The sequence below is a fragment of the Zootoca vivipara genome, chromosome 13 (genome assembly GCF_965207765.1).
Source record: "Zootoca vivipara chromosome 13, rZooViv2.hap1.1, whole genome shotgun sequence".
Classification (NCBI taxonomy): domain Eukaryota; kingdom Metazoa; phylum Chordata; class Lepidosauria; order Squamata; family Lacertidae; genus Zootoca; species Zootoca vivipara.
Genome location: NC_142596.1, coordinates 13,854,041 through 13,872,636, shown reverse-complemented (window position 1 = coordinate 13,872,636; position 18,596 = coordinate 13,854,041). Strand labels below are relative to the sequence as shown.

Sequence of the window (18,596 nt, the reverse complement as noted above, 5' to 3'; positions counted from 1 at the left end):
TCAGTGAGCTGCCATACCTGACCAAGTAGGTGGTTTCCAGCTTAGTGGGTCAGAAGCTGTTCATGCCTCTTTTAAGTCAAGTGGGGTTTGTGGTGTGCAAATGAGATTATCTGAAGCCATAACCAAAAAATAGAAAATATATGTATAAGGGGTTGTTTTGATGCAACTTAGTGAAACATTCAAAATTACTATTTTAAGTATCTGGAAGTCAGGTGCAAATGTTAAATACACCCATAGAACAAGGTGTATCAACAACTGCACCAGCGTAACACACACAGTTTATATTTGATTAGACCTGCAGAGATGTTCTGCCAGGGCTACCATCAGACATACCAGTCTTTTGAATCAAGCTGACACTGTGTTTAGCACTGGGACCTTCACAGTAGGACGGACCTAAATGCAATTTTACATTTCATATAGTTTTGTAAAGAATTTACTTAAGAATGTATTTTGACATGACATAGAACTAGTTAATGCTAGACAGTATTCAATTCCCATAGACTAATACAGTTGGAAAGGGTGAAAAGACCTTGCCCTTTGGCGCGTTTCTCTAAACAGAGTAATACACATGAACCACAGAGTGTTACAAATAAGGAGCACCACACAAAGCAGAAAAGAATATCTAGATCAGGCACCCCCAAACTGCGGCCCTCCAGATGTTTTGGCCTACAACTCCCATGATCCCTAGCTAACAGGACCAGTGGTCGGGGAAGATGGGAATTGTAGTCCAAAACATCTGGAGGGCCAAAGTTTGGGGATGCCTGATCTAGATGATTCAGGGAAGCAAGCTACATAGTACATGGAAATGGGGGGAAACCAGCCCTCTAGAAAATGTTATCAGAGTCCCCAAATTTGTTTACAGTGTTATTAATGTGGAACTGTCAGTGTGCATAAGAAAGAAATAAAAAAGACAGGTCCCTGTTCCTATGAGCCTACAATCTAAATTTCAATGGGAGAGCTAGCAAAGGAAGAGGAGGAACATAGAACATGGAGACAGGTGGAACAGGAAATAAATACACAAGTTTAGTTGCATATATTCAGGCTTAGTTTTGCTGGGAACAAGGGGGAAATCCTCATGGATGAGATGGGTTTTGAAGAAGGGATTTGAAGTAGTATATTCTTGTTCAAGGGTAGCCAAAGTAGTGTCCTGCAGACATTGCTGCCTACAACTCCCATCATCCCCTAAAAATTGCCATGCTGGTTTGGGCTGATAGGGGTTGAAGTCCAGCAACATTTGGAAGGCACCACAATGACCACTCCTGATCTAGGTGTTCTCAGAGAGAGTAACAAGCATAAGGGGCAGCAAAGGAGAGTGTGTGGCGTGTAAAGAACATTTAGAGAGCCGACAATAGAAGGTGTGGAGAATAGAAAGTCAGCCAGGGTTTTCAGTGTAAGAATGCGGGCTTCTTAGGCATGCCTGGACTGCAGAGAGGTGTGGATAAGAAGCCCCCATAGGGTTTTAATGAGTGGTGCCACATGTTCTGAATGATGAGATTAGCTAAATAGTTCATTTTATGTCAAGTATTTCTATATAACCTTTAATAAGAAAAGTCCACAAAGTGGATCACAGAAATTTTAGCAGCAGAATTCATGGGGATGGTTGAGGTCTGACAACTGAAGGGCATGCAAAATGGTTGCACAGTAGCGGAAACAGGAGACAAATCACTAGTGGTTGTTTTTCTTTAAAGTTGGAATGGAAATCCACTTTTCTTATTGAGCAAGAAGCTTCAGTTCTAGCAGTTTCAGAAGAAGCGGGCTGGAGAGCAGGGAATAGATATTTCACCAGAATATAAATAATGAGCCATCCTATAAAATCGTATATGTTTGTGTAACTTGGTTTGAAACCAGCAAAATTACTTGCCCTCACTATTACAGCAAATACTAGAATGTTAAAGATTTGGTAGCTAGAAACCTTCATGGTTTTCAGATCAAAATTCAGATGTGCACCTACTTTAAGGTATTTATGTCCTATGCCACCCTTTAGCTCTCAGATTGGCTTACAGAATCAATAATAAGAATATAAAAAATCCTGCTGGATCAAGCCAATGGCCCATCTAACCCAACATCCTGATCTCACAGTGGCTGACTATATGCCTGTGGGAAACCATCATCCTATTCTCACAGTCGCCCATCTATAGTCCCATGTGGTTAAAGGTAAAGGACCCCTGGACAGTTAAGTCCAGTCAAAGGTAACTATGGGGTTACGAAAACCAGAGCGCAAGGGAACACCGTTTACCTTCCTGCCGTAGCGATACCTATTTATCTACTTTCACTGGTGTGCTTTCGAACTGCTAGGTTGGCAGGAGCTGGGACAGAGCAACGGGAGCTCACCACGTCACGGGGATTCAAACCGCCGACCTTCTGATCAGCAAGCCCAAGAGGCTCAGTGGTTTAGACCACAGCGCCACCCGCTCCTTTAGACCCATGTTAACAGGATTGGAGCACAAGAGCACTTTCTCTTCCTGTGGTTTCCAGCAGCTGGTATTCAGAAGTGTTGCACCTTTAATTGTGGAGACAGAGCATAGCCATCCTGGCTAGCAGCCAGATAACCCTCTCCTCCGTGAGTCTGCCTAATCCTCTTTGAAATTAGTGGGCATCACTGCCTCCTGTGGGAGCAAGTTTCATAGTTTAACTATGCACAGCATGAAGAAGTGCTTTCTTTTGACTGTCTCAAATCTCCCAACATTCAGCTTTATGGGATGCCCACAAGTTCTAGTTTTAGGAGAGAGGGCGAAGAACTTTTCTGTATCCACTTCCTTCATGCCATGCATAATTCTATAAACTTCTATTATGTCACCACTTACTCATCTTTTCTCTAACTTAAAAACACCTAGACGCTGCAACCTTTCTGCGTAGGGGAGTCGCTCCATCGCCTTGACAATTTTGGTTGATCTTACTGGAACCTCTTCTAACTCTACAATATCCTCAGGCAGTCTCAACCTGAGGCTCACAATCTAGAAAGACATGGCGGACAAGGAAAAATGAATGGAAGAGCAGGTGTTCTTTCAACCCTGCCGGGGGAAAGCCATGAGCAGAGATTTGGGGTAGAGAAACAGAGGGCGAGGGAAGGATTAGACATTCCTTTTCCTTTCCATCATCTGATTTTCTTTTAAATGATCAAGGGCTGGGGCACCATGGCACATATTTACAAACATCTAGTTAGTCCCTAAGTGCTACTGCATGGTGTCAGATTAGATAGCAAAGACATAGGAGTTGGTTTATAGAGAGAAGTGGAGCAGCATTTAACAGCTCTGCCCCCATTTGTTTCTCACAGGATGTAGCTATAGTGGCACATGCCTCTTTTTCATTGCAACACCCACAGCAGAGGAAAAATTGTCCATTTAGTAATATCCATTTTGTAACCGTTACATATTTTACCTCCTATCTCTCCTGTAATTGGTCTTATGCATGCATATTTCCAGTACTCTCTTTTGTTCTATATATTACTTAGAGTCACAGTAGAAACAAATTAGAATGCAACTGCTCTTCGTAATTTCTGTTTTCTGCCTATTTTAGAGAAGGAAGTATGTAGGCATCTGAGTTTAATAGAATGTAATGGTGTGAATATTCAGTGACATGATTTTGTGACTTTCACAAGATACATTGGCATATGGAGAGGTCATCTCAAAAGTATTTGTTTCAGATTAATGTACCTAAGACCCTCACCCGCATAAATTGGCAATTTGATTATTCCTGTTCATATCAGACTGCCACATGTATAAGGACTTCCCCATTTTTTTTCAGTGGACAGGTACACCTTTATACATTAGTATTATTATTACTACATGCACAGAGATACCCTAACTTATAAAGTGAAAAGCCTGCTTGTGTGGGATCTCTCTATGCATTTTGGAGCACCTGCAGAGTGCTGAAGTGAGAGTCCTCATTTCAGAACACTAATTCTGGATTGGATATATTGAAATCAATATGATTGCTTCAGATGTTGAAAGAAAGCAAATTCAATCTGTTTAATTGAGTATTAAAGTTAGGTGTGATAGAGGCTTCTCCTGATACATGATATGGTTGAGGCATAGATGAAAATTCAGACATCTTTATCCAGTTATTTGTGTGTTAACTGTATAGCAGTTTTCAGAAAGATATATAATACAATGCTGTACATGTAAGTACATTTAAATGGAATGTACCTAAGATAGTCTTAGTTACATGTTATATTCACAAACTTATGCAAAATGTATATACATTTCTTTTGTTCCTGCAACTTCTAATCCCACATCTAACAAGATTGCTCTATTCATTTAAAAGCATTAGCCTATATACCAAATTCAAGATTGTGTGAAACAAAGACCTAAAACATATCTTAAATATGATAAACTGAACCATTAGCTAACCTAATAAAAGTTTGTTTCTATCACTGTTGGTCAGTGTGAGGTGCTAGAAACCCATCCAGAAATGTAGGAGGCAACAAGTGAAGAGATAAAACACAAGCATAGCTTTTTTCCCCCAGCATTGCAGAAATTGGGGAGAAATGTTTCTTTGTTCTCTATGGAACCTATCTTATTGTTTTATTTACTTGAATTTGGCATATCAGTGGGTCCCTGCTTGTAGTAGGGTCCAGAAAATACCTCAAGGTTTAGTTTTATGTCCTTACATTGATATTCCAACCGCCTGCCTGCAAGATTAAGATGGACTAATACAGACATCAACATTAAAAGAAGATGAATCACAGACCATGATGAATTGTTTCTCATAGGTATTTAGACAGAGAATTGAGTAGATCGGATCTCTGTTTCCCAAGACACCATGTGCTACTGTGATATACTACAATTAAGTACAATAATTGCTGATCTACTCTTTACCATTATAATCAGGACTGAAATACATTGTTTATTACTGTTAAATTGTTTTTAATATAAATGCAGTACTTACCTGTGCACAATAAACATATACTATCATAAGATCTATATATAATGCTATTAAAATACTTTCGGATGAAAAATATTTTAAGAGATGTGTGTCAACATCAAAATTGTCATTAAGCAATCTCCTGCAGGTTTTAAAAATAGGTTGCCTTCCCTATTCAGCTAAATAGATAAAAATCATGGATGGGGGGGACAGAAGAAAATACTGTTACATTTTATTATCATCGTGGTGAAAAAGGACTCTGAAATAAATTAGTCTTCATTCCAGGTTTGGCAAAGTATCAGGCTAGTTTTTGCAAGGTATCATTCATCATTGTCTCTGCTTCAATTTGAGGTGTGGGGAAGTTTCCCTATGGTGTTAAGACATTATACTTACAGGTAGGGTGTATACTACAAGCATTCTTTAATGTTTCATAATAATTTTATGAGGATAGAGCTTTGTGGTTTGAGACTTTTAATACTTAACAACCTTAATTCACTTGTTATAATAGTCTTTTTCTGTTAATGGTTGCCAGCTGCCAGTAATACATTAGCAGATCTACAACATATTGGAAACGTATTTTTGAAAATGACGTATTTCAAAATCAGTACCAAATGCCCTGCCACATTATTAGGAAGGCATAGTCAGTATGCTTTAAAAGAACTGGGGCACCATAAGTTACATTAAGAAGAAGAAAATATATATGGCAGTACATACAGATACAAAACTATCCATTCATATTGCAGGAGAGAGATTACTTACTGTAGTTGCTGTTACGCTCCAATACTCCTTTTATCTTGCCTCTCTTATCAATCTTGATATACCACTGAGTTCGACAGAAAAGTCTTCTTACTCTTACATTCCCCCCTTCCATGTAATCATAACTTCTGGTATGTCGCTCAGGGGAAGAACAGTTTGCATTTGTAGCCATTTGCTCTGGGGTCATCTCATTGCAAGCTAACGATATAGCGCCCATGAGGAAGATAATGTAAAAGTATGATCTGTAGAGCAAAGTTGGCAGGATCCATGTCAATATCCATCTGTGCATTATAGTGCAGTGTTCTGGGTACTCACGAACAACATAATGAAAAAAATCCGTCTTCAGTAGATCGTCTTTCCTTGGTCATTGACCTGTCCTCTGCCTTTCCCTTGAATTGTAAAGTAATTTAACCAGCGACTGTTCCCTCTTCCAGAATTCCAGTCCTTACTATTTTTTAAGATGCAGGTATTGAAGAGAATAAAAATCCTTAAAAATCCTTTCAGCCAGGATATCCTTTAAAGAAGCAGGTTGCAATAACCTCGGCTGCTGTGTCCTCCTTTGCTACTTGTATTCTCTGTTCGCACTGAAAGCAAAAGATCTATGAAGAAAGTGGTATGCATAAATTTTTATGGCCATTACATAAGCAAAGCAACTATCTTTCATGCTATGGGAATAAAACAGTAGGGGGGAGAAGAGTTTGTGTGTATGTGAGCTATCATTTCTGTTATTAACATGGCATTTTAAATGTTGATATACAGCCCTCGTTTCTCCTGTTCTGTAGTTTTCTAGTGAGTCTGATGATTCAGTTAAATTGCCAAACTCTTCAGGAGAAAACCGCTATTGCATCCTCTTTCCCTTGATTGCTTCATGTATTTGTCTTAGTAGTAATTTCCCTAAAAGCTTGCTCTGGTATCTTAAGATTTACCAGGACAAAGTACACTCAGTTCTATTTTTTTTACATAGTCCATATATATACAGTTCCATTGCCACTGCTGCATAAGACACTGAGAACGTTGCTTCTGATACTACAAAATCATGACAACGAAAAATGCTGTTAGCAGCTAAGAAATCTTTTAAGATGTTTTAAAGAAGACAGATGACTTACTTGCTCCTGTTGATAACAGCTGGACACACAAGTATTCCATTTCTGTTGTCTGCCTTTTGCAACATGAGACGCTCTACTGTAGCTACAAACTTTCGGAGCTCAGAAAGACTGCGACAGAATCATAATTGTTTCCATAAATCAACATGCGCGCGAGAGGGTGTGTGCGAGCATGTGTGCGTGCACACTTGTGTGTGTGTGTGTACTGTTAAGTCTGTTCAGGCTTTTTTAAAAAAAGGAAAACCTTTGCTGACCTCTCTTGGAAGCAATTAGGACACAAGCAGTCAGCTGTCAGTTGACTGCATGAACAAAAATAAAATGTTGTGTGGAATTCTATGGTCATCAGAGGGAGCTATCAACATGGCTGGTGCCCTGAATCTCAAACCTGCCACTTTTCTAGAAATACTGGGTTTTCTGACTCCAGTTCATGCACTGCTTGTGTTGCCTCCTTGTTTAGTGAAGCGTAATTCTTTTCTGAATCATTTTCCAAAGCCTGCTGATTCCTCTCTGATCATTGTCTCCCACAGATAATGGCACAGAATTGTTATTTCGTACAGGCGAGGTAGATTGAGGGCGTTAGAAAAAAATAAATATATATATATAAAAGCTAACAAATGCTTGTGTGCATAATCAATCATATCAGTGTCAATCGAAAACTGAGCTAATCTGTATTCTCTGCTTTCTGCAAGTGCATTTTTTCACCTACAGATACATGGTTCTACACAAACATAAATGGGGGCAACAGACCTTAGAACTCGCTAGTGTTATATGATTCTGCTCCTATATTGTGTACGAGGGCTCCTGCAGAGCCAATGCGAATGGGGACCCTTGGACCAACTGCTGACCCCACCCTCAGTAACAGGACAATGGCTGTCAGTAGCTCTGCTCACTTTAGCTACCATTCCCTCTACTATTTCCAAATGTTGGTGATTTTCCAGTCACCTTTCTGGTAAAAACTTAATCTAAGTGGAAAGCCCTCTTTACCGGTATCTCAAGTAATGAAATGATAGTAACTAAACAAGCTAATTCCACTGAGTCCTACAACCTTTCTGCCCGCTCCACACATTACAAAAACTTTTAAATCTCAGTGGCAACCTTCAAAGTCTCCCAGAGAGAGTAGCTCATCCAATAGTAAGCATTTGTCAAACATTAGCTCCAAAGAAAAAGTCTCAAGCAAGATGGCAGAGATGCATGCAACCCAAAAGAATTAGATTGCTAAATTGGTAAAGCTCTTAATCTCAGGGATGTGGGTTCAATCTCCACATTGGGCAAAAGATTCCTGCATTGCAGAGGGTTAGACTAGATGACCCTCACAGTCACTATCCAACTATTTTTTTAAAATTTAAATAACATTTGTTCAAAAGTTCCAGTTCTACAATTCTATGATTCATAAACATGCCCAGGAGGTTGCTCACTCAATTCCACACAGGAAATTCCCCTGATCCCACACAAAGAAGTCATCATCCACATTTACCTTTCCTCCACTCTTTCCACGCACTGTCTGTGCTTTAAAGCTCCATGCCTGATCACCTGGTTTGTTTGTTTTGGCTCCAAAGTTTTCCTTATGAAAACCTGTTCTTTAAAGCTCAATCAGAGCAGATGGCAACCTGCAGAAAACCCCGAATTGATGTCTGTGCCAATTGAGCACTAAAGAGCAGCTTTTCATGGGGAAAGCTTCAGGACAAAAAAGAAACCCACATTTGGTCACGGAGCTTATAAGCGTGAATCTTTGCCTGAAAGATCGGGGCAAAAGGTCAGTGTGTATAAACCCATTATTTCAGTCAAAAAGGGGATAAAATGAGCCAACCTGCACAGGCTAAGTGTGTGGCATCTTGCCAGCTTCCAGGATTTATTTATAAGAATATTTATATTTCACTAATTCATCCAGAACATATCAAAGCAGTTAACAGCTGTACGTAAAACAATACAATAAATACCATTTTTTTAAAAAAGTCCAAAATCAGAAACCAGTGTGGAGCTATGTTTTCTTAAGTGCCTGCATAGGCCTAACAGAATAGAAGAGTTTTCAGCAGGTGTTTAAAGTTGGAACAGTGCTAATACTTTTCTAATTTACTAATTGACAGTCATTCCATGTCTGACTATGATAAATATCACTGGGTGGGACAACTGACTCCCAGCTGTAATGTCCCTGCTTCTTATAAATGTTAAATTTGACTCTGCTGAATGTATAGATGAGTATTTAGTGTGTGTAGGAGTGGTAGCTAAATTGTGTAAAATTATTTTCGAGCATGTGCCCTAGGTGTTCAAAGCAGTTTGTTTCTTAAGTGTCTCTTATATGGGTCAGTGAAACAGCACATTCTTGGGATTTCAATGGATAAATCTGTGTACTTGAAAACATTTTTTCAAGACATATTTCATAATAATTGTTGCAAAGCACAGCCCAAAATCTTCATCTCTGTTTGCTTTTCTGGTTTGTTGATGGTGAATACTTGTACCGGTTAGTGAGCTATGATTTTGCATACTGAAATAGCAAAAGGAGTATTTAAAATAAAATTAGGCTCCTGTATAATTAACAATTATTTGCTTCAGCCTGTGACCCGCAACTGGGATCAACAGCTAAGATTTGGTGTTCAGCAAGCTATACAGAAAAGGTGATTAGAGACTCAACATGATTCAGTGTTATGGATTTTTATGTTCTTGAATCAATATTTTATTTAAATATATTTTAAAATATTGCAACATAAAACAATGATACCTGAAAAATATTAAACCACTAACAAAAACACTATGCCACTAAAAGCATTCAGATATGTAATATAAGCTCCATTGGTCAGGCAGGGAGACTTTCTTTCTTCCCATAAACATTTATGAAATACCAATTTTGTGGTTGCTTATTGGTCATTGTTTTTTTACTTGCTTGTTTGCCTTGGGGGGGTCCCTCGGAGGAAGGGTTTGTTAGAATTTCAGTAATTTATTCTGTTTCTTTTGAAGTGTTACAAGAAAAAAAGAAATATAAAAAACAATAATTTTGGCATTATTTTCATTGTGGCCCATCTAGGAAAGTTTTGCTTTAACTCTTGCTGGTGGCAGTTTTTAAAATAAATAAATTAAAGAGTCAAAATTATCTTCTGCCTGACGAGTTACATCTTGGATTAGAGAATTATCAGGTATTTCTTCCTTTTATTTTTTCCATTCAGAAGTAGTAATCATTCCACTTTCTCCTTTAGCTGTGTCCTGGCAGGCAAAAAGAAATAAAGCTACAAATCTCTTTATCCCATGGGACCAATTTGGCTCAAGCCCTCTGTGCCTCCTATTTATCAAATATGCTGGGACAGACAAGGTGATAAAGATCATGTCCAGTTTCAGCTTGAAGTCACCCTCAAGCAGGTGCCTGCCCCGTGAAAAAGAGGTTCTGGCAAAGATTCTCAGTTAAACAAAGTTGAGCATGAACCAAAAAAGGGGATTTTACCCAGTGAGCAAACACATTCGTAGTAAGCTGCATTTGCTGGAAATGTTTATATAGTTCCTTGCTGAATGTTAATACAAAAAACGCTGATAGAATGATCTTCAGTGTGTTTATTTTGTAACAGGGAAAGGGGATGGATTTGTGGGAATCGAGTAGGAGTACGGTCAAATAAAACAACTTTCTTCACGAATACCTGACATTTTCAACTGTTTAAAATTCTAATTCCTTGGAATCCTGAAGGATTTTTATGAGTTTCTTCTTGCTGGCACAGATACTAGGTCTATACATCACATACTATTTCAAACTGAGTTATAAGCCTGATGTCTTGTCAGTTGTCTAGAATGATGTTCCTTGGCAGGGGTCAGAGGGCTAACGTACTTTAACCTGTTTTTAAAAACCTATACAAAGACCATTAACTTCTCCCCTCTAACATTAACTGGCATGGGAAAAGAAATCAGTACACCGTTTGTGACAAGTTGACTGGGATCTTTCTCTGAAATTCTTTCAGTCACATCATCTTCCCATGCCCACGTCATGGCCAAAGGGTGTGAAAATCCCATTGTGATATTTTTTCTGGATCCATTCGAAGGGGTAAATGGAGAAATGCTTCTCCATGGAGTTCGAGAAGAAACGTGAGGAAGTTTCAGGACTCTTAAATCCAAAATTTCAAACATGTGTTTACATGAGCATGGGATCCCTGGGAGTCTAATAAGACTTTTGCTTACTATAATAATTATAATATAATAATAATAATTTGTCACTTATACCCCGCTCATCTGGCTGGGTTTCCCCAGCCACTCAGGGCACCTTCCAACAGGAGATTAAAAATACATTAAATCATCAGTTTTTGTTTTTTTTATAAAAAAACTTCCCTAAACAGGGCTACCATCTGACATGCTCATAGGTTACTTTAGGCATGCAGCAAAAATGCCCACAATATTAATAGTACTCCAGGCAGTGCAGGAGAAGCAGTGCATGGATTAAGTTAAAGGTTCTGTGGCCACAAGCCTTGCACGTGTTGCACTGTGAGCACCGCACCCCATAATAGTTGCCTTTGACTGGACTTAGCCATCCAGGGGTCCTTTACCTTTTTTACCTTTACGCCCATGTTTCTGCTTTTTCGATGTAGCATACTGATGAACAGATATCCCAGCTTTAGCAGCAAAGTATGAGAAAAGATACCCGTTTGGAAGGTACCTTCCAACTCTGTGATTCTTTGGCTTGTAATTCCACAAGAAGATGAGCCCTGCTCGATGAAGCCAATGGCCCATCTCATCCAGCATCCTGTTCTCACTGCAGCTAACCTATGGGAAGAATGCAAGGAGGACCTGAGTGCAGAGCACTCTCCCCACTTCTGATGACCACTGCCTTTCTACAGTGGAGGTAAAAGGTAAAGGGACCCCTGACCATTAGGTCCAGTCGTGACCGACTCTGGGGTTGCTGTGCTCATCTCGCATTATTGGCCGAGGGAGCCAGCGTACAGCTTCCAGGTCATGTGGCCAGCATGACAAAGCCGCTTCTGGCAAACCAGAGCAGCACACGGAAACGCCATTTACCTTCCCGCTGTAGCGGTACCTATTTATCTACTTGCACTTTGACATGCTTTCGAACTGCTAGGTTGGCAGGAGCTGGGACCGAGCAACGGGAGCTCACCCTGTTGCGGGGATTCGAACCGCCAACCTTCTGATCGGCAAGCCCTAGGCTCAGTGGTTTAACCCACAGTGCCACCCGCGTGGAAGTAGCCACTGATAACCCCAAAGCTAATAAATATCCTATAATATTCATACTTACTTACCTGCTCTATGAAACAGACATGAAGCAAGAGTTCCTATTTATCCAAAGGTCCTATTTCTTGCCTTCAGTTTGCTTGAGCCAAATTAGCATTTTGAAGCACTGTTTGAAGACTGTGCCTTGTAGGCATAAAACGGGGGCTAGCCCCATCTAGCTTGAGATGAGTACAAAATAGTGGCTGCACTCCTGCAACAGGGTGCCAAGCATATACCCATCCGTGGAAAGAAGGCACATCTCCAAATAAAGCAGGAAGCAAAGAGTGCAGGAGAAATGTGAAGATAGTAATGTTTGCCTAGCCAGCTGCTAAAACTGTTAGCAGCTTCAGCCACGGCAATGCCACTTTAGTTTTTCTTGTGTGTGTGTGTGTGGTTTTTTTTTTAATCAAGCAGTATATAAATTTTATGAAATAAATAATACAAGCGGAAGTGTATCTGGATTCAGTCCCGCTTCTGATTCCTCACCTTACTGGGTTTACATTTTGTCTTATTGGCCTTTTCAGCAAGATTGTTCTGCCACACCCTTAGCATTGTTGTCTTTTTAACAACCCCCCCCCCATTTACTGTATAAGTCTAAGGGGTTGCCTGTTTTTCCAGGATGGTCTGGACTGGTGGGCAGCCCCTTCTCCTGGGGGGAGCTTGTAGGTTTTCCTATGGAAGATCCCCAGAAGAGAAATGCATCATAATAAATTTGTCTTTTGCCGGTTAGAATGGACATAAATCTGACATCAGGAATCACAAGGCAAAGAAACCAGTAGAAGAACACTTCAATCTCCCAGGACATTCTATACAAGATCTCAAAGTAGCTGTCTTATTACAAAAGAATTTCAGAAATAGATTGGAAAGAGCAGTTGCTGAATTGCAACTTAAAACCATGGAGAGACCTGGTCTGAATAGACATTGGATTCTTATTTCATTATACATGATAATGTATTTAGCCATCTCACCCCTTGCTTTTTCCTGTAAGACTAATTGCAGTCATTAACAGTCATCAACAGGTTTACCACACCTATCAGCCAATCACCCATTCCCTCCACCCTTCTGAGTAATACCCCTCCCCAAACTCTCACTAAATATAAGGGTCTGGTGACTTCTGCTCCAGTGTATCTGAAGAAGTGTGCATGCACACGAAAGCTCATACCAATGACAAACTTGGTTGGTCTCTAAGGTGTTTCGGATAGGTGGTATATTTAGAATCCTTTCCACGTTCATCCGGTGTATCTTTGAAGCTCCAAACCTGGAACTTTTATTTTTTATTTCACAGATGAGCTTCTCCAGCCTTCATTCTAGTCGTGGCCAAATGTATTATTTAACCTGATTTGGTTCTTATAGTACAATCAAAACATGTTTTTGAGAATCTTGGTGGTCTCAGCAATCCCCCCTCCCCTTTTAAGTCTGGGAGGGATTTTTATTATTCTTTTATTTAAAGTTATTTCCATTCCAGTGCCTGCTCCATTCTTCTCAAATACTTACATAGTCACCACTGCCACCCAAACCAGAAACGCCCTCGGGGCATTCTTTTTATTTCAATTGAATTTCTCTAGTGTAGTTTTTCATCTTTTTTTCCCAATCTGGTCATAGAAAGCACATCTGGTTCCTGTTTTAATCAGTATTCCTCTGGGAGCAACATCATATTAGAGAGAACTAGCAGTGCTAAAACAATAATCCATAATGATGCAACTTCTGGAAATCTAAAACGGTTTTATCCACTGTTTTTAGAAGTGTGCTAATGGTGTAGGCCAGCTGACTCCTTTGTAGATAAAACTTACAAAAGGTCTTAATAACAGATATGTAGATACATTGGCATAAGTGAACAATTACGGCAATCAGCAGTTTCTGCTTCTTATTGTATATTTAAGTCCTGCTGAAGCTCATGGCTATGGTCTCATATCACTTACTCCAAAGTAGTCCCATTGGGTTTGGAATTACTCCTGAGTAATGTATTTAAGGATGACTAAGGAATCTGGATGCCATTTCTGCTGCTGTAAGGCCATTAACTTTAATGGAACTAAACCAGTTTGAGGAGTAATTTTTGGAATTCCTATGGGTTATTTTACCAACAGGTCACATAGCATAGACTTTCTTGACAATATGCATTGTCTAGTACAGACTTCTATATCTTGATAAAAAAGATAACTGAACGTGTGAGCTGATTCACTCACAGACCTATTTATTCAAATGATTCTTAACTCCTATGAAGCTTACAGAACTGATTTTTCATTACTGTATTCAAGTCATTTGAAGGCAATTTTTAAATATGGTGGCTCGTGGCTGAATTTGCAGTAATTATAAAAGTAAAGGTGGAAATTTTATTGGATATTATTAATAGACTGAGACGGTTCAAAATGTATGATTTGACAAATTAAACAGTATGCAATGCAGTCATCTTACACATATGTTACAAGTTACATTACTATTACTAGAGAGATGCAGACAATGGTGGGTCAAGACACAACAGAGGACAGAATGAGATATAATAGATGAAATTGTTTAAACCCAGGTCTGCTGCTACCTCACATTAAGTTAAGGGCTCCAATTTTTAGGGCAAATGGGAGTATGTGGGTCAGGAACCCTTCTCATGTTCACTGCTTTTTTTCTTACCCAAACTCACTTTCAGTAGAGCAGTGTAGCTGAAAAGACAGGTTCTGGGTGGGCAGATAAGCCACAAGTGGAGGAGATTTAGAATCCCATCCATATTATAATTTATCTATTCTTAACAATGATATCCCACACATTCTGTACAGAGTACTCTCACAGTGGCACTTAGAGATAAATTAGAATCAACCTAACTAAAATATCAATGACAATAAAATCAGCAGATTAAGAACCACCATATCCCGTGCTTTTCTTCTAGAAAAATGGTGCTGGTACTGGATACCATTGAGTACCCCCAGAAAAAAGCACTGACCATATCAGAAACCCAGCTGATGTTTAAAAGGCCCAGGAGAGCAAACATGTATTAGCCATTCTACAGTTGTGCTGTCATGGTCAAAGAGGCACTCGCTTAACTTCAGAAGGTAGATCAATTTCAATCTGTTACCTCCGAAGATGTGGACAGTCTGCTTGGACGAGTGAAACCAACCACCTGTCTCCTTGATCCTTGCCCATCCTGGCTTATAAAAGCTAGCCGGGAAAGACTGGGCGATGGGCTTCGCGAGGTGGTGAATGCTTCTCTCTGTGAGGGAGCCTTCCCACACCTGCTGAAAGAGGCAGTTATTAAACCGCTTCTTAAAAAACCATCTTTAGATGCGGCCAATATGGCCAACTATCGCCCAGTCTCAAATCTTCCATTCTTGGGCAAGGTGATTGAGCGAGTGGTTGCTGAACAACTCCAGGCACGCCTGGAAGAAGCGGACCATTTGGATCCCTTCCAGTCAGGATTCAGGCCTCATCATGGGACTGAAACTGCCTTGGTCGCACTGGTTGATTATCTCCGGCGGGCTAGGGACAAAGGTGAGAGCTGTTTCCTAGTTCTGCTGGATCTCTCAGCGGCTTTTGACACCATCAACCATAACATCTAGACCATCTAGAGGGGTTGGGAGCTGGGGGCACTGTCATACAGTGGTTCCGCTCCTTCCTCCTGGGCCCTGTTCAGAAAGTGGTGGTGGGGGATGAGTGCTCAGACCCCTGGGCTCTCACTTTTGGAGTGCCTCAGGGTTCTGTCCTCTCCCCCATGCTTTTTAACATCTATATGCAGCCGTTGGGTGAGATCATCAGGGGGTTTGGGCTGGGTGTTCATCAGTATGCGGATGATACCCAGCTCTACCTCTCTTTTAAATCAGAACCAGTGAAGGCGGTGAAGGTCCTGTGTGAGTGTCTGGAGGCGGTTGGAGGTTGGATGGTGGCTAACAGATTGAGGTTGAATCCTGACAAGACAGAAGTACTGTTCGTGGGGGACAGGAGGCGGGGGAGTCATTTTGGACTCACAGCTGTCCATGGAGGTGCAGGTTAATTCTGTATCCAGGGCAGCTGTCTATCAGCTCCATCTGGTACGCAGGCTGAGACCCTACCTGCCCGCAGACTGTCTCGCCAGAGTGGTGCATGCTCTAGTTATCGCTCGCTTGGAGTACTGCTATGCGCTCTATGTGGGGCTACCTTTGAAGGTGACCTGGAAACTACAACTAATCTAGAATGCGGCAGCTAGACTGGGAGCAGCTGCCGAGACCACATAACACCGGTCTTGAAATACCTACATTGGCTCCCAGTATGTTTCCAAGCACAATTCAAAGTGTTGGTTCTGACCTTTAAAGCCCTAAACAGCCTCAGTCCAGTATACCTGAAGGAGCGTCTCCACCTCCATTGCTCTGCCCGGACACTGAGGTCCAGTGCCGAGGGCCTTCTGGCGGTTCCCTCGCTGCGAGAAGCCAAGTTACAGGGACCCAGGCAGAGGGCCTTCTTGGTAGTGGCACCCACTCTGTGGAACGCCCTCCCACCAGATGTCAAAAAGAAAAATAACTACCAGACTTTTAGAGGACATCTGAAGGCAGCCCTGTTTAGGGAGGCTTTTAATGTTTAATCAATTCTGTTATTTTATTTTTCTGTTGGAAGCCGCCCAGAGTGGCTGGGGAAACCCAACCAGATGGGTGTGGTATCCTATATAATAAAGTCCAAGTTGTCCCTGCGTCCAAGTTGTCCCGTGTGTCCCTGGGGTACTGCGCATGTGCGCCAGGGACACAGGGATTGGAGGCAGAGACAACCGCCAACCGCCGCTCCGCCAACCGCCGCTCTGAAGCCCCGTCTCATGCTGGAGATGCGCTGGCATGGAACAGCGCTTCATGGGCGAAGGCAAGCAGGCGAGCTGTCTGCCTGCTTGCCGTAGCCGAGGAAGTCGAAGCGGCAGTGGGCAATTCGGCTGGGGGACTGGCTTGGCGGCGGCGGGAAAAAGGGGAGGAATTCCTCCCCTTCTTCCCGCCACTGCCAAGCCAGTCCCGGAGCCGAAGTATGGTGTGGCGGGGTTTTTCGCCATTTGCCTCCCCCTGGGGGGAAGGCAAACGGTGAGAAGCCCCCGCTGCGGGGTTGCCGGCTCTGTCGGGTGGGGGGGAGGGAGAAGCAGAAGATCCGATCGGTCTTCGGCTTCTCCCTCCCCCTGCCCAACAGAGCCGGCATTTGGCTCTGTCAGGTGGGGGAAGGGAGAAGCAGAGGATCGGATTGCTTTTCCCTCCCCCCACCCGACAGAGCCGGCAACCCCGGGATCTGTGCTTTCTGTCGGCGGTGGTGGGAGGGGAACGAACGGAGAGAAAGGGCTGCTTTCTCTCCGTTCATTCCTCTCCCCTCACCACCGACAGAAAGGGCTGTCGGCGGCGGAGGGAGAGGAAGGAAGGAGGAGAAAGGGCTGCTTTCTCCTCCTTCGTTCCTGTCCCTCTGCCGCCGACAGCAAGGACAGGTCCCAGGGTTCAGAGAAGCGCTGCGCAAGCGCTTCTCCAAACCCCGGGATGTTCTAGCGCCCATTATTGAACGGGCTGAAATACACTAGTAAATAATAATAATAATAATAATAATAATAATAATAATAATAATAATATATTATTATTATTATTTTATTATTATTATTAGGTAGGAGCATCTTGAAAGAGGCATCCAATGTAGATCATATGCTCAAAAACATGTTAAATTAGCACTCCTCTGAGAGCAACATCATATCAGAGAGAGGGTTGCAGCCAACTAAGTTTTACTCATCATAGACCCACTGAAATAAATTGTATGTCCATTAATTTCAATGCGTCTGCTCTGAAGAAACCTTAGTTGGATGAAATCCAGACTTCACAGTGTTAAATCAATAATCCATAGTGACCCAACTTCTATTAATATAAAATAGTTTTGCCCCCTGCTTTTAGAAGTACACCGACTGATACTTTTGTAGATAGAAATAACAAGCGAATGAGACAGTCACTGGGAGGTAAGTAATTCTAAGCTGTGCACAGGGCCGTCTTAAGTATATTTGGCGCCCTGGCGCCGTGGTGCGACGGATCCCTCTGGCGCCCCTGCCCCACCCCGTTTCCCAGTGCGGCGGGCAGGCGGAGCTGCGCGGCCAGAGCTGCGCGGGCAGGCACCAAAGTTGTTTCAAAACGGGCCTCCTGGGGCAGTTCCAGTTAGCAGTTTGGCAGCTGTGTTTCAAGGAATTCACTGCAGTAATCAAGCCTGGAGGTTATTATTGCATGGTTCGCTTGCCCAGGCTCTCTCTGTCCAAGAGCCCCAGCAGCTGGCATACAAACCTAAGCTGGTAGAAGGCACAACATGCCACCGTTGCCACTTTGATCTCCAGTGAGAAAGCTGGATCAATCAACAATTACAGATGCTATACATCCCCATCCTGGACAGATTGAACACTACATCCATCGTCAGACAAGCCACCTACCGACAGTTTTTCCATCTAGACATAATCAAGTTGCAATTCATTGGCTCTCTTCTAGCCCATCACTGATCCCAGGCACAAATTCTTCACTTCCACTGCCTCACCTGAACCCAAATTCTCACTAGATTTTTTTTTGCCACCATCTCCGCAGAGGTAAAACACTCACTTTATTTTAAAATGCCGGTCTTCCATTTTATTGGTGAATGCGATAAGACTCCGCTTTACAAGACAACTGAAGGCGGCCCTGTTTAGGGAAGTTTTTAATGTTTGATGCTGTACTGTTTTTAATATTCGGTTGGAAGCCACCC

The 18,596-nt window shown here is 41.8% G+C and overlaps 2 protein-coding genes across 4 annotated transcripts in view; one reads left to right on the top strand and one right to left on the bottom strand.

Annotated features, from left to right (window-relative positions):
- Positions 1–18,596, top strand: part of FAM227B (family with sequence similarity 227 member B) — a 113,472-nt gene that overhangs the window by 68,875 nt on the left and 26,001 nt on the right. The window lies entirely within an intron of this gene.
- FGF7 (fibroblast growth factor 7) overlaps positions 1–18,596 on the bottom strand; it is a 59,798-nt gene that overhangs the window by 39,460 nt on the left and 1,742 nt on the right. The window contains exons 1-2 of one of the 3 annotated variants that reach the window (XM_035131694.3): positions 6,726–7,118; positions 5,623–6,218 (exon numbers count right to left, since the gene is read on the bottom strand). In XM_035131694.3, coding sequence (XP_034987585.1) covers positions 5,623–5,908 — 286 coding nt within the window. In that variant the 5' untranslated portion in view covers positions 5,909–6,218; positions 6,726–7,118. Of the gene's footprint in view, positions 1–5,622; positions 6,219–6,725; positions 7,119–18,596 lie in introns of those variants that run through there. The other 2 variants (XM_035131696.3, XM_035131695.3) reach the window with 2 other exon arrangements.